Here is a 16961-nt window from a genome sequence, read left to right as displayed (position 1 = left end):
TCAGCTAGGGATGTGGATTCTAGGCTGCTCAGGTTCATCTTCCAATTTGGTGGTGGGTCCTTCTGCCAAGCTTAAGTCAGGCTTGTGCCACTTTAGCTGAAGGAATTTTTCCATCAAATCAGCTCCCACATTGAAGACCAGAGCTAGCCAGGCCAAGCCAAAAACAATCCATATCACAGTTAGGCTCCTGTACTCTGGGTTATAGTGCTTGTTGGGGTTTGTGCCTGAAAAATCCAGGAAACTTTGCATATTAATCTTGATAGCTTTGGTCTGCCAGACAACATACATGCTCATACACCCCCTCCACCCCCTTCAAAAGTGTATGTTAAACAAGTCTGTGTGATCTATGAGCTTTTTGTGTGATCTGTGAGCTTTTTGCTTTTTGTGTTCCAACTCTCAGGTTAAGCTTAGCACAGCTGGCATCAAATGTCTGGAGCTGAGGATATATAATAAAAATAGCCATATCTATTGTTAATCAGGAATGCACAAAATTGAGTGTTCCTAGCCACTGACAAAGAAAAACATCATCTTGGAAACCCAATGTTGAATCCATGTTAGCCATATTACACTCAAGAGACGCACAGGGGATCTCAGATGATTTAGAAAGATATGGTTTACTACCTCAGTGATATAGTTATTGCTTTTTGTAGGGTGATATACCTCAGTAACGAGGATTCAAAATTACCTGGAGAATATTATATGGGAAATGCAGCCGTTTTAAGTAGGTGGTTATGGGAATCTTAATTCCCAGTTTGGTATTTCCACAGCATGGACAATCGGTGCAGCTGATACAGGGACAGGGCAGCACCGCAGCCACCCATTTAGTCTCTGTCATCCAGATCATCATGAAACTCCACAGTGTCCAGATTCAGCACGGGATGGGTTTTTATCTCCTTTTGGGACATAGTTATGACCTCTAGGAGAGGAGAGCTACTACTCGTGAAGTAACAGACCCTAGTGTTTTTAACAAATAAACACACTATACATAACCTGTTAAGACCATTTGTTCAAATAAGTGGGTGGAAAAATAGCCCCTCATGTCTCTCTACTGCTGTGTCTCAGCCTAGATCTCTAAAGACTATGTAATCTCACTGGTTTTGTTTTCTTTCACAGGTGTCCTGGGTTTGTCAGTAATATTATCCCCGTTGTAAGTACTGATCATTTCATATTTGACATGATTTCTTATTGGGAATGGTAGGCACTTGCTGAAACAAATCACTGTTAGAAGAGGGTGTTTCAAAGGCTTAATACTGACAAAGAGATTTCATTTATATTCCACCTGTCACTCATGGATCACATTCGTACCAGCTTGGACATAGTCACTGTTGAATGGGTGTTCAGTGGCATATGTGAAATGAGTTTGGTGACTCTCAGCTTAGCTGCCAAGAGAAAAATGCCCATGTCATATAATACATTACCTCATCATTACCAGACTGGGTCAGCTCACTCTTGTACCAGATTTATGGTAGAATGGATATCTGTGCTCTCTGTATTTAGCTTTATACTAGAGTAACTAATTACAAAGCTCAATCCAGTTCACCTTCTTTATTACCTACTACATAGTCCCCAAATCCAATGGTGCTCAGGGTGATGAAGGTGAAGTAAAAGCCTTCTCCGTAGCTCCAGCCTTCTACATAACTGAAGACCTATGGTGGGGACACTAGAAAAAGCAAGGTCCTAGTGGTCAGGAAGATTGCCACTGTCAGTGTTTGAACCACTTGAAAGATAAAAGGAAGATGACAGCTAAACAGCACTGAGCAGTTGTCTAGTGGAAATTACTGGGTCTGTTTTGCTCTTGAATCACAAACCCACTCCAGCTGGGAGCAATGTCCAAAAAAGAAAGGATAAACCAATGCTTCCATGCACTGTAGGCTGACCTTGCTGTTTACCCTGCACAGAGATATTGTACCTAATCACGAATCCAAAAAATCTCCAAATTAGGAAAAAAATGAGGATTTTTTTTAAAGCTTTTTGCAATGAGTTTGTAAGTATGCTCATCATAATTTCAAACTTATTATGGCAACCATAGGAATGAAATACTCACTTTACAATTTCAATTCAAGTGGAGATGCTCTCGTAATCAATTGGCTCCTGTCTTTGAGGAAAATCACCAAGTATTGCATAACTCATGATACAAAGATTGGCAAAAACAAATTAGGGTTCTCTTCACCATGACTGCTTCCAAAGATTTACAAAGTGGCTTGCAAGAGCTCAGCCAAAAATATGTTTGGATGAAATCTAAGTAAAGTCAGTTTGCCTGCTTTTATTTTTAACTTAGAAACATTCAGAGCAGAACTGTTTTCTGTCAGCACAGGGCAGATCTGTGTCTCTCAGTACAAACGTCTGCCTTCTGGGAGATAAGTTACAGCATACGTGGCTGCAATAGACAGGTACGCAGAATGGCCAGTGGATGGGTCATGACAAGGGATTTTAGGAGTTTAGGATTGAGGATCAGGAACTCATGGATTTCCAGGGAACACACTCTGGTGAACTTTTGACTAGTGATGTGTGGGCTGATGCAAACTCATTGCAATTGTTTAAAAATGCCCTCAGGGGCATTCAAACCAGAGTATGATTTTCTATGCGTGCACCTATTGTGACTGGATGAACAGCCAAACCACTGTTTATAAAGTAGAAGGTCCAGGTATCGTGGTTTTCTTTCTGTCTCTCTGTTATCTCACATATAAAATAGTCCGCTGAACTTGAGAAACTTGACGTGAGCCTACTGGGTGACTTTGACAAATCAATTCTATATTATGTACCATGTCTCTCCAGCTGTATAATAATACTCACCTCATTTGCAAAGCACTTCAAGAATTACTGATCGACATGGTTATAGTTGATATCTGTTCTCATTTAGTTCATTCCAGAAGTGTGATAGCATTTAATTAGATAATAAAGTTTGCATAAAATTTTATACTGAAATGCACAACATTACTTTTTACCCTGGCTTTTAGAACTTTCAGGTACAAACCTATAACGTAGGGGAGAGTAAGTCAGGAATGAAGAAAAACTGATTGTAAATAATTTCCCAAAGCATGACTAAATTGTGTTTAAAAGGAGGTGAACCAACTTCTTGGAAGAGGTTTTTCAGAGTGAACAAGCAGATACAGCTCCAAAGCTTTGTCTGATAATAGGAGTTCTGCCAGAAATGAGGTCTTAGTTCAGGGGGAAAAAAAAAAAAAGATCATATCCATGAGGTGCGATTAGAAATCTCAGGAAAGATGCAGCTATACTAGCATGAAAATCCTTGTGGTGGTAGAGCTGCATGCATTTGGGGAACAGACATAGGTTATGCAGCTAAAGAACTTCTTGCTCATATAAACCAAGTCTGCATTTGACAGTAATTTTATAGCTTTCCCAGTGTAGGTAAAGAATGCAGTGACTTAAGAGATTTTACAAATGAAAAAGAGAAGAAAACTTGTGCCAGAACTCTGAAATGTTCCAACATATCTAACATACCTAATCTCCCTTTCCCCTAACTAAAGGTCAATTAATTGAACCTTTACTCAGAAACATGCACTAACTTTGTTGTAAATTACCTTCATGTATTTTCTATTATCAGTGCTTCCCTTATTCCAATACATCTGGACTAGTTCAATGACTCACCAATAAACTATAAATAAGGAGAAGGAGTATTTACATTTCAAGAAAAGAAAAGGAAGGAAGTGCTAAATTGCTGGCACAATAAGGGAAGGTAATTCAAGCCAGATTAGCAGGCCAATAAAAAAAAGTTGTCTTTGCACGGTGTAGAGCTAGATTCTGGATAGATGCTAGCATAGGCTAGATAATAAGAGCTTGATTCAGCAATGTATGTATGTACTAAGGTCACCAGAACTTAAGGACCCTGCTCAAAATTGAGGCCATGCTTGCTTAATAGTTTTGCTGAGTCAGGTTTTAAAAAGGCAAATCTAGAGTCCCTCAAGCAAAAGCAAATTGCTTTAAAGCTATTGTAGATAAATGGAGTATATCAATTTTCTGACATAGAGGGCCATGTAATTGCTGTGGTTCAGAAAAATGTAGGCATATACAAGAAACCCAATCTAGCAGCTGCAATTATTTTTAAAGAGTATTGTAATTTTCTATAGGTCTCTGATTTTGTGGTGAGTGCAAATAAGTGCTTCAAAGCAACCTCAAGATGTGCTGTGCATGTACAAAATGATATTGCATGTACCAAGTAGGCACTCAGCTTTTTTTGCAGGTGTAATATGCTGGATACACAAGAATAACAGGTGTAATTGCAAAACAATAGAAAACCATAACCCACAGTAGTCAAGATTGTCTTGCAGAGGTATTCTGTCCACCAGCTGCACATTTCTGGGGGCTTTACAGGACACCTGGAGGAAACCCCAATTTATAAGGAAAGAGAGTACCTCACCTATAGTGGTGACAACAGTTCCTGCAAAAAAGGAGTTGCTGAAGTCCCAGTTACTGGGATTCGTAGAGTTTCCTTCTGGGTTGATCACTTTTTCCCATGCTTCCATGAGGACCTGAGGCAGAAGAGGTCAAAGGAGCAAAGATGAGCAACCCATTAGACCAAATCAGGAAGAATGTCAGAAAAAAAGACAGAAGTAAATATTGCTTTCAATCTTGAGCAAGCAGAGCAATAAACAGTGTAGATAACAGGGTAGAGTTTGACTAAAATGTCCATGTGCTGTCATGGCAAAACTTGGAAATAGAGCTGGCCAGGAACTTGAGCTCTTGTCACTGGAGTACTGGCCATTGAAGTAGTACAGGTTCCATAACTAGTTGAAGGCTAAGGGGAAGGGAGCGGAGGGAGTCCCCAGAGTGACCAAACTGGGAAAGTGAAGTTATGCCATAAAAAATAAAGGCAGTTCCTCTTCTCTCCTTCCCTAGCCTAGTCATCTCATTCCAGTTTTTAATTTGGGCATGTGTAAATGTATGGTTGTGTCTGTGGGGAGGGGCATGGGGAACATGCTCATTTCTGTTTCCTCCATGTAAGTACTAGTGAGGATGAATTACTATTTTTGGCTATGAGTTCCCAATAATTTTCAATGAATGTTAGGATTCACCTAGTCTGAAAGATTAGCTAATGAAATATTGTCTGCTATTCCAGATAGCTCTTACCAGATGACCAAAACTACTATGCACAAAAGAGATGCTGCTCCTATTTATGCATTGAATATCTTGTTAGCTGCCTTTGTGAAGACTGTGTTCCTTTGCTCTTCCTGCAGATTTCTCTGAAGGAGGCTGGTTACCTTCTGCTCAGTGGCTGGGGTTTCAAGAATCCCCTTGTTTGTTACATACCAATTTTGAGGTTCAGGCCACAGCCTTCATTATTTTGCCAAATGCCTGAAGGAATTACTTGGTCATCTCTTGCAGAGACTTTTGCATCATGCAAGACATGAGCAGGATTCAACAGCTTTAGTTGGTTCCAGGAGTAAGAGACCAAAGAATATATTCTTTCTTGATTTAAATGTTGACCACTGCCAGAAGGATTGCTTGTCTCATGAATATACCTGCTACAAGGTATCTGATTTTGCATAGGTTCTGCAATATTAGCTGATCTGTGCTGGCGGACTGAGTATCCTAAGTCTAATAGCTAATGTTATTCCTTCAGCAAAAAATCCTACAGTTCGATCAAGATCATCAGATAGGGCTGCTAGGCATCATCATATGTGATCTCATGATTGAAGTGTTAGCAGAGTTTCTTTTCAGTATGACAAAGAACTTTACATTATCCATTAAGAGCCTGTTCTTAGAATGGGAAGAGTTCGACACATCAAATTACCTAGAGTTGACTATTTTATTTTCTGGTTAGAGGGAACACGCATAAACTACTGAGGTGTGAGTCTTTTGAAATGTCTAAAATAATCACAGGTTTAATTCATCCCTGTAAGGAACACTTGTCAGTTCTATCTGTTTCAACGCACAAGAGTTCAGAGGAGCTACATTCACATCATGAAAGCCAACTTTCACATCAGGAAGCCCATGGAAGAGTAAGGCAATGTTGAATATTGAGCACTTCAGACGTAGTCTGACAGGGCCAGATTTCTTGGTATGATTGTTGCTTTTAAGTACAACCCCATGAAAGAAATGGCATCCTGGTGCCCAGTAGAATCCTACCTAAACAAACAGGTTCATGTGGGAGAGTTATAACAGCTCCTAGCTCCTTTCCATCTACAGCTCAGGTAACGGTTATGGCTGTGGAGAGAATAAAAACTGCCTGCCATTTCTGCTCCTGTCCCCCTGCCAATGCACATTGCAGCCACTTATGGTCATGGACAAGGATTTGGTCTTCTCAGTCTATATTTATATCAGTTCCTTTGGGGCTGAAAAAGTATGGACACAATCAAAACAGGGACTTAAAAAAGGTACCTCCTTACTCAATGAATCTGCTTCTCAGTTATGCTGTCAGAATGGCATAATTTCCTAATCAAAGTATGTTTACCAGAGACGTATTAGATCAGAGTTTGGATTTGCACTTTCCCAAAGCTCCAGGCTGTTCAGCTTAGGAGCTGCAGCTGAGGGCCACCTCTCAGCTAGGCAGTCTTAACCAAGCAGAGCCAATGCAGTTTATGGACATGGAAGAGCAAGAATTTGCTTAACGCACAATCAAATAAAAAGTTAATGAATTATAAGTGGTAACTCTATTATTAATGATAATGGATATGCAAAATGAAACCTGGGTTGATTCTCAGATTCCATGATTTAGGGTTAAAGAGCTGGCAATAAGACAAGACACCTTATACTTGTCAGCTGCTCAGACTGAATCTCAGACTGAATCTAGTGGCTGTGTCTCACCACAGCCTGAATACTGTGACTTTTCAGACTGGAACTTCTGACATGATGAACAGGCCTCCTTAACCATATAGTTAAAATGTACAGAGACATGATTGCTTCCCTGCATTAGTTTTAGAGTTAGAGATTTAATATGGAAAGACTTCTATTCCCTACTTTTAGTAAGAGCTGGACAAATTTCTTAAGAGGTCTTACAGATGACAGGTGAGTCAGTGGGCACCTGCACTTACATTTACCTTGAGGACTATCAAGTCTAAGTACTCTGAAGCTTGGTGCATTGTAGATGGTAATTTGGTGCCCTCAGTTGGTTTTGTCTGGAACAGCTTACAAGTGATTGTATCTAATTCAGCAGAGACACAGCAAAATGTGATTCTCTGAGAGGCATGGCAGTGCTAAGGAAGCTCCACTGGAGCCAGAGAGAGGAGAATGTGGACATGTGTGAACCCTCCCTAAGGTTTCTAGGGTACCGGAGACTTAACTAAACCTTTCAGTCCTATGAAGTATCCCAATTTGGTTTAGAATGAGTCAGGGTTTTCTCTTCTACAATCATTATCACAGAGATAAGGGAAAGACAGATAATATCACCAACTGGTGAAGCTGAAAAAAACAGACGTATTTTTAGCCATGTAAGTTCTTGAGAACTCTAGTCATTTGCTGGCCAATGCCAAATGTTCCACAAGAAATAATCACAGTATTAGTAATCAGAACATTGTCCTTGTAGACAGAGGCTCAGGTGCCTTCTCTTCCCTTTCTGATTTGAACTTCACTATTTGCTTAAATTCATTTACAGAATCTAGGCTTTTTGTTGATCAAAAGCATATACTGTTGTGGAAGTCCTCTGACTCGGACAGTGTAAACTTGCAGCATGTTTAGAGTTTCTGCCAGGTTTAATAACGTGGCAGAAAGAGTTCAAACTGTTTAGGCACCCAGCTCTGTAACTGGATAAACTTTGAGCATGAAGAAAGTGGTAGTTCAAGGATTTCTGTCCAGTTCTTGCAATACTAGAATGAGAATATGTCTATAATAATACCATGAAAGGTCTAGTAATTTATGTCCAGCCAGTTTTGAGGAATAGATTAAAATGTAATTGAAGATGTCATTGACAACCCATATTGAACAAGAGCCCTTTATCTCTCATTATAAGTGATAGATAACACAGTTCATGATGGTTGACTTTATCATTTTTTTAGAGGCCTGAAATTGCAGGACCATCTTCAAAGGCAGTTGACAATTTCTAGTACGAAAGAAGGGCAGAATTTGCACAGGTTTGGACTGGAGAACCTTGGAAGGGCAAGCTACTTCTTGTAGGTTTGATTCTTGGTTTTTGTCCCCATGCATAATTCCCATGTAATAATTAGTGAGGGATCTGAAAACCATGAAGTTGAAATTATTGCAAAGTAGCACAAAGGTGCATCAGCAGATTTGCATATTTTGGGAGTTCATGACTGGGAAAAGAAAGAAGTCCAATAGATCAAGATAAAGAGGTATGTGAATGGGCTTGAGAAACTTCTGCCTTTCTCTTGTACAGTTAGTCCTTTAATGTCATGGACAGCAGATCAATTTATGACATGTTTGGCCCCAACAGTATAATTTCTTCTAACCAAAATAATGCTTGAGCAAAAATAATGGGAGCCTGTTCCTCTTACCTGTACAAACTGCTCCAGGGCTTGCCTGTCCAAGCATGTGTAGTTCTGCAGGAACTTGAGCTTCTCCAGCTGGAACTGGTCCCGAAAGTGGGTCTCTGCCTGCTTTTCCAGCAGCTGGAACACCATAGCGCCCAGGAGAAGGTAAAAGAGATACCCTAGTACCAGCAGCAGAGTCCAGCTGATCTGCCGGTTGTGTATGGTGAGTAGGGGCGTGCTGCTGCTGTGCTGCTGCCAGTCCCTGCTCAGTACTTAATAGGTTGCTGTCCCAAGACATGTGCTACCTAGGACGCCCAGGAATCACACATCCATGTTCCCAGTTACTGCCCTGGAGAATTTTTTAACAGAACATACAGGTATCAGGCCTATATAAAATGAGACTAACAGGCAAATTTTATCCTCCACATCTTTTGTCTATCCAGAATAAAGGGAGAACATTTATGGCTTAATAAGAATGTGAAACACAGTATTTTTCTCCTTTTGAAACAACTTCTATCCAGAGATCTCAATCAAATGAATGAAGCCTGACATAAGCCCTCTGAGACTGGTATTGTTTTCCAGGCTGGGAAGCTGAAAACTGTGGTTGAATGACTTACCCGGGGTCATATGAATAGAGTCACGGATAGACTCTTATAGTCTTGACAAGTAAAGCCTTACTCTAAACACTAGACTTTTGTACAAGAAAACACTATAAAGTCTCTAATTACAGCAGACTCCCCGCCACAAAGAGGAGTATGGAGCTGAATAAATGGAAAAATCAACAGCTGCCATCTGTACCATACAAACATTGCTGGCACCAGTGAAAGCAGCATGATGAAGCTCATAAACATCCTGAATTCAGCCTGGTCACAAGACAGACTTTCTCTTTCTTTCCTAACCCTAATAAGATCAGTCCCCTTACTGCCTGGCCTGCTGCTCCTGAATTCTTTGTCAGATGACTCCACCCTTTAGTCCATAGAATTAGAGAATGAACCACTCATCACTACTGCTTTCAGTCTCCGTATTGCCCTTTTAATCCAAATGCATAAGGGGAAGGAGGGCTTAAGGTTAATTGTTAGCTAAAAAGTATCAGAGGTCCACTCATGGGAGACTTAGTGATTATCATGCACTGGAAATGAGCTGGGCTTGCATATTTTTCTGTAGAAAACGCTTTACGACTAGTGTCATCTATGCCACATTGCTTCTGAAAGAAAACACACACACACACACACAGAGTAAGAAGGCCATATGGCTAGGGATGCAATTTTGTTATTAAACTCTCTTCTGATTAAAATGTTCTGGATACAGATATCCCTCCTTTGCTTCAGATTGTTTTTCACCTACCTTCAAACAAGAGGTAGTGCTCAGAGAAAAAGACTGAAAAAATGGTTTCAATCATATCTGTATCTGGGAAAACCCCTGTACTTGCCATTTGAACTGTGCTCCTAGCCTAGGGACAGCCATCTCCACCCAGAAGAGGATGATTGACTGGCAGCAGAAGGCCACTTGTCACTCTGAAAAGTGAAAAGTATTGTGGAGAACTCCCAAAAGAACATATTGAACTTTGGGACCACTCTGTTGCTGTGACTGGGGGACAGAAAGATTTCAGTAGAGAAGTGCAACGTGCAAGGACTCAAAGCCTTGGTGCTTTGGCATTTCTTTTTGGCTGAAGTGAAACATTTAGGAGATAGAAGCTGTAGTGGCATCAATAATATTACTGAGCACTGCAATAACGTTATGAAGCAAACTAATCTGAAGAAACTGAGATGTCCAACTTGCTTATCACTGATGGAAGGCCTTCTCTTGGTCTGTGCTAAGGATGACAATTACTTTCAGAGTATCTAACAAGAACTTCAGTAGACAAGTCTGGGATGTTGCACAACTGCCTGTTACACTAGCAGGGCTGCCTCTGGTGAGAGATCCAGATGTTTGTCTTGTTGTATTTTATAGGACCTATGTCTCCAGTCCAAGAGAATGCTAGCCTACTGGTTTTCTGGAATGGATGCAAACACATGTGCATAGCTGGGCTGAGACAAACTCCCACAGTTGAAGTAGGTTTCACAATTAAGGGTACGAAACTATTAATTAAGTTACAAATGAATAAATACAGCACTGAACCTCTTTTATCTCCCCTTCTATTCTGTTCAGTTCAGTTCAACAAAGCATTCTGGCCGCCAAACTTGGCAGTCTAAATTATGCCTTAAGAAAAAATGTCCACTTAGGCTTACTTTTAGGATCTTAATTTTCTGAGGATTTTGTGATTTGAGTCACTAAAATTGTCTGTTTACTTCTATACTTCAGATATTACTACTTAAAGCACTTCAACATTACAGGTGTATCCTATTTGGTTGGCCAAGTGAAATGATTTCTAATCAACTTTCAGAGGAGGTGTTATCATCTTTACCATGACTATAATTTGAAAAGCATTTTAAAAAAAGGCAGGAAAAAATAATCAATTAATGGGTAATATAACAAACAGCTGGAGAGAACTTCAAAAGACACGTGGAATATGTGATAAGATCTGTCCTGCGGCTGACGTAGAAAGCAGTGTTTCTGCAGAAAGATGAAAAAAAAATAAAATTCAATCGTATTTGCACAAGAAACTGCAGAGTAAATATGCAGTTAGAGATGAACCACCTTAGAGCTGAATGACCTTACAGGTACATGCAAGGGCAAAATCATGAAGCACACATTTAAGAAAGTATTTTCATAAACATGCACAGTTCCATACAAGTGAGCAGAGTAGTGTGCTCTGAAAATGTGAAAGACAACAGTCTGTAAGTAGCTGATGCTGCCATATTTATTCCCATAAAAAAGCTACAGAAATATGTACCTAAAGATTTCAAGTTATAGAAACATCAATATTTTGTTTGCAAAGGCATGGGTTTTTTTTCCCTTAGTGTCAAGCTGCAACATAGGAATAAACTAAAACAAGATTCTGCACAGGAGCCCAGAAGTTATGTCTTGCCACAGGAAAAAAGAAACTCAAATATATACATTTGGAAATAAACTGAAGACTTATGATTTCTGTGTAAGTTCTGAATCTGGAAGAGGAAGCTCAGCATGGCATACCACATTGGAAATTAAATTAGTTTTCCAGGTAAAAAGGCATAATATACAATATGCCAAAATAACAATACTAGAAGATCCCTTTTGATGATGGGGTGACAAAGCACACTATCTAATCTAACTTCTCTTGTTGCTCTTTTAATGTTCTTCTGATTAAAAAAATAAATAAAACCTGAGTTCACAAACATTAAAAATAAAAAATGCTGAAAGCAAAAACTTCTTGAGAGTAGCTGAACTTGGAAGTTGACTGTTAGTCAGAGGTTCTGCTGTTCCAGCACTCCCTAGAGCACTTATGATAAACATAAGAGTGCATTTGGTCTCAAAGCTAAGGAATGAATTCTTACAAAACATATTTTGAATCCAGAGCTGAACATGACCTTATGGATTATTCCTTCACTTATCATATCTTCCTCCCTCAATGTTACTGTAATGCGTGACTGACCCAGTAGGATCCAGCTTTTCCCAGAGAAAATCTGAGCTCTTCTAGAAAGCACAGATACCAAAATGACATCCTGGTCTACAGTCGAGATAGTGAATCACTTAACATGTATCACCTGGAGCAAAACAAAGGATTTGGGGTTCTCCAATTGCTTCACCTATTGCTGTTACAGTTCCTAACAATTCCTAATCATGGACAGATACTAAATAAAAGATAGGCCAAAAATAACTGACATGGTTTCCTCACTCTGTATTTCAAAAGCCAGAAAAAATACCATTGTGATCAGTAGGAGTATAATTTACATAGACACTGTTTCTAAACTGTTTCTAAAATAAGTAATTAAATGGTTTAAGGATACCTTGGCTGATCCTGTCATCTTCAAACTTCTGATGAATGAATTTTGGACTAATTTTGCCAGAATAAATGTCTCGTACAGAGCTAGATGACAAACTGAATGCAAAGATCCAGGGACCCATTCTTCCACAGGGTATACATTTCAGCCTGAACAGTTTGTACATGGAAATACTGAATTGTTTTGAATTTGCTTTGCTCCTTGAATGACTTTTAAACCCTGCACTTTGGAGAAGAGTTAAGGAAATGATTTTAGAACCATGTTAAATATAAATAACAGTAACACTGCATTTCTTCAGGCATGACACTACCATCTGGCAATTTTCTACTTCTGATTTTGTTCTCACTCCAAATATAAAGCAATCATTTTGACTTCCTGATTTACACTCACATAGGTGAAAACATGAAGCATTTTCAGATAACAGTTATGAAGAGTTCCAAGATTTCAATAGTATTTTTCTCAGACAGATTCTATGAAAAAAAGAAAAGCTTCCTTGAATTCTGTAGTTATTGTATTGGAGGAAGATCTTGTTGTTTCTGTTCTTTATTTGTATAAATGCATTTGGGTAAGCACACTGTTGGCCCACAAATACAAGTATTTTTTTAGCTCACTGTTTGTGTCAAATGAAGCACCTCAGATGCCCCAAAAAATGAACAGAAGATAATCTTTGAAAAATCTCAGGTGCAGCCCCTGAGATTTCCTTCAAAGGAATGGGAAAACAAAGTTTTAGTTGAAAGTCTTCAATTTTATCGTGGTGGTGTCAAATGAAGGTATGGATTCTATCAGAAATATCTAGTTTACATTGCTTGCCTTATTGGTGAGGTTTCAAAGCAAACATTGCAGGAAGCGAAACAGAAAAAAATATCAGAAAAAGATCATTTAACATTGATTTAAACAACAGTAAAAGGGATTCACGTGAAACCATCTAAAAACAGAAGTTCGATTGTTGTGGTTATTAAAAATGGACTTTGAAAAGACAAACAAGTTCTATATAGAGCTACCGAATATGCTATATGTAACTAGGCATTTCCAAATTCTCATCTTGTTGACATCCATATTCACCAGCTGGATATTTGGTACAGGCAACATTTTTACAAGATCTTATCATTCTATTACATTGAAGTGCTCTCAGTTTATACTATTGACATAAAACACTTGCATGCTATGATTGATTAAACCAGGTAAGAACAATGAAATCTTTTGTTGGGAAGATATTGCAATGTATACTTACACTGTTACATGTGTGAACCTCATTATTCCACTTCAAAGCCTCTTTCATAAAAAAAGCAGGAGTGAAAAAGAGAGATTCAGTCAGCGGCGAGGCCAGCAGCGGCAACGGTAAGTGGGCGGCTGAGCGCTAGAGTGAGGCGGACAGGCAGATTCCCGAGGCCCAGGAGCCCCGGAGAAGAGCGGAGGGACCCGTCCAGAGGCGGCGGCTCTCGCGAGAGAGGCTGACGCGGCGTGCGCGTTGCCGGGGCAACCGCGGGAGATTTGAACGGCCCTGAGGAGCGTGGCGCGTCAGAAAGGGCGTGGCGCGTCAGTTCGCGCAGGCAGGGCGCAGCCCCCCCTTCTTCCCAGCTCGAGAAGGCTACTCAAGTGGTGACTGTCGGCCCAGGGGGAGACCCAGCTATGGTTGCCACTCGGGTGAAAGCCATTGGTAGGAAAAATGTGGCGATGCAGACAGAGCTCCCATGTAAACATGCAGCTGTCCAGGTCTCTGGCTGCAGGGAGTGCCTGAGTCTATCACTGATGATGGAGGTCAGCGGGGACACCTCTTGTGTGAGATGTGACCAGGTGAGTGATCTGCTCAGCCTGGTGGTAGAGCTGAAGGAGGAAGTGGGAAGGTTGAGGAGTATCAGGGAGTGTGAGAGGGAGATAGATTGGTGGACCCACACCCTACCATCCCTGAGGCAGAGGCAGCAGATGGAGACTCCGCAAGAAGCAGAGGATCCCCTGCCCTCTGTCTCCAGGCAGGAGGGGACCTAAGAGATGGAGGGGAATGGATACAGGTCCCTGCTCGGGGAGGCAGGTGAATCAGCTCCTGGTCTCCCTCACCTTCCCAGTTGCCCCTACTCAACAGGTATGGGGCTCTGGAACTTGAGGACCAGGCCAGTGAAGATCAGGTTGTAGATGAAGCCCTATCTAGGGAGGTGCCTAGGCCCAGTCGGGCAGCCCCACGCATTCTCACATCCTCTGAAAAAAGAAAAAGGAGGGTAATTGTCGTAGGCGGCTCCCTCTTGAGGGGGACAGAGGGCCCAATATGCAGACCTGACCCATCCCACAGGGAAGCCTGCTGCCTCCCTGGGACCCGGGTAGAAGACATTACCAGGGAACTTTCTGGTTTGGTTCAGACCTCTGATTATTACCCATTGCTGGTTGTGCAGGTTGGCAGTGATGAGATTGCAGAGAGGAATCCAAAGGCAATCAAAAGGGATTTCAGGTTACTGGGATGATTAGTGGAAGGATCGGGAGCACAGGTAGTGTTTTCCTCAATCCCTTCAGTGGCAGGGAAATACACTGAAAGGAACAGCAAAGCACACCTCGTTAATACGTGGCTCAGAGGCTGGTGCCACAGGTGGAATTTTGGGTTTTTTGATCATGGGGAGTTCTACCCAGCACCGGGCTTGCTAGCGACAGATGGTGTCCAGCTATCTCAAAGGGGTAAGAGAATCCTTGCTCATGAGATGGCATGGCTCATAGAAAGGGCTTTAAACTAGGTTTGAAGGGGGTAAGGGATAAAACTAGGTGCACCAGAGATGAGCCTGGGGGCAGCATGCTGATGTTAGGGGTGGATTCGATAATCCAGCTCAAATGCATCTATGCCAACGCACGCAGCATGGGCAATAAACAGGAGGAGCTGGAAGCCATCGTGCAGCAGGATAGATATGACTTAGTCGCCATCACGGAAACATGGTGGGATGACTCCCATGACTGGAGTGCTGCAATGGATGGCTACAAGCTCTTCAGAAGGGATAGGCAAGGTAGAAGAGGTGGCGGGGTGGTGCTCTATGTTAGGGAATGTTTTGACTGTATAGAGCTACACGATTCTGATGACAAGGTGGAGTGCTTATGGGTGAGGATGAGAGGCGAAGCCAATAAGACAGATATTGTGCTGGGAGTCTGTTATAGACCGCCCGACCAGGTTGAAGAGACGGATGAATTGTTCTACAAGCGGCTGGCAGTAGTCTCAGAATTGTGTGCCCTTGTCCTTGTGGGGGACTTTAACTTTCCAGACATCTGCTGGAAATACAACACAGCAGTGAGTAAACAATCTAGGAGGTTCCTGGAGTGCGTGGAAGATAACTTCTTGATACAACTGGTGGGTGAGCCAACCAGGGGAGGAGCCTTGCTAGACCTACTGTTTACAAACAGGGAAGGACTGGTGGGAGGTGTGATGGTCGGAGGCCGTCTTGGGCTTAGCGACCATGAAATGATAGAATTTTCAATTCTTGGTGAGGCAAAGAAGGTGGTCAGCAAAACCACCACTATGGACTTCCGGAGGGCTAACTTTGGCCTCTTCAAGGCACTGGTTGAGAAAGTCCCTTGGGAAACGGTCCTGAAGGGCAGAGGGGTCCAGGAGGGATGGACATTCTTTAAGAAGGAAATCTTAATGGCTCAGGACCAGGCTATTCCCATGTGCCGTAAGTCAAACCGCCGAGGAAAACGACCGGCCTGGCTGAATGGAGAGCTTTTGCTAGGACTCAAGAAAAAAAGGAGAGTTTATCATCTCTGGAGGAAAGGGCGGGCAACTTGGGAGGAGTACAGGGATCTGGTTAGATCATACAGAGAGAAAATTAGAAAGGCAAAAGCTCAGCTAGAGCTAAACCTGGCCACTATTGTAAGGGACAACAAAAAATGTTTTTACAAATATGTTAACAGTAAAAAGAATCCCAAGGAGAATATCTTTCCTTTAATGGATACAGAAGGGAATGTAGCAACCAGTGATGAGGAAAAGGCCGAGGTACTTAATGCCTTCTTTGCCTCAGTCTTTAATAGTGAGTCCAGTCATCCTCAGGGTAATCCACCCCTTGAGCTGGAAGGTAAGGATGAAAAGCACAACATACCCCCCTTAATCCAGGAGGAATTAGTTAGGGACCTACTTTGCCATCTGGACACTCAGAAATCTATGGGACCTGATGGGATCCATCCAAGAGTACTGAGGGAACTGGCAGAGGTCCTTGCCAAGCCACTCTCTATCATCTATCAGCGATCCTGGTCAACAGGGGAGCTCCCAGAGGACTGGAGGCTTGACAATGTGACTCCCATTTATAAGAAGGGTCGGAGGGAGGATCCGGGGAACTACAGGCCTGTCAGCCTGACCTCGGTACCAGGGAAGATTATGGAACGGCTTGTCTTGAGAGCACTCACATGGCAAGTCCAGGATAAGAAGGGGATCAGGCCCAGTCAGCATGGGTTTACGAAAGGCAGGTCCTGCTTGACCAACCTGATCTCCTTCTATGACCATGTGACCCGCCTAGTGGATGAGGGAAAGGCTGTGGATGTTATTTTCCTGGACTTCAGCAAGGCCTTTGACACTGTCTCTCATGGCATACTCTTTGAGAAACTGGCGTCTTGTGGCCTGGATAAGTGCACTCTTCACTGGGTGAAAAACTGGCTGGCTGGATGAGCCCAGAGGGTAGTGGTGAATGGGGTGAAATCCAGTTGGCGGCGGGTCACAAGTGGTGTTCCCCAGGGCTCGGTGTTGGGCCCTGTTCTG

General features: G+C 41.9%; 1 protein-coding gene across 1 annotated transcript; it reads right to left on the bottom strand.

The window, feature by feature from the left end:
* On the bottom strand, positions 1-12368 carry KCNK16 (potassium two pore domain channel subfamily K member 16). Its single transcript, XM_030035690.1, is given in 5 exon segments — positions 1-224; positions 1553-1774; positions 4379-4490; positions 8409-8656; positions 12251-12368. Coding segments are annotated over 5 exon segments (924 nt in total).
* Positions 12369-16961: the final 4593 nt, after the last annotated feature.

This window comes from Aquila chrysaetos, chromosome 13 (assembly GCF_900496995.4).
Source record: "Aquila chrysaetos chrysaetos chromosome 13, bAquChr1.4, whole genome shotgun sequence".
Lineage (NCBI taxonomy): Eukaryota > Metazoa > Chordata > Aves > Accipitriformes > Accipitridae > Aquila > Aquila chrysaetos.
Note: the sequence above shows the minus strand (reverse complement) of the source record. Positions and strands in the feature narration are given on the sequence as shown.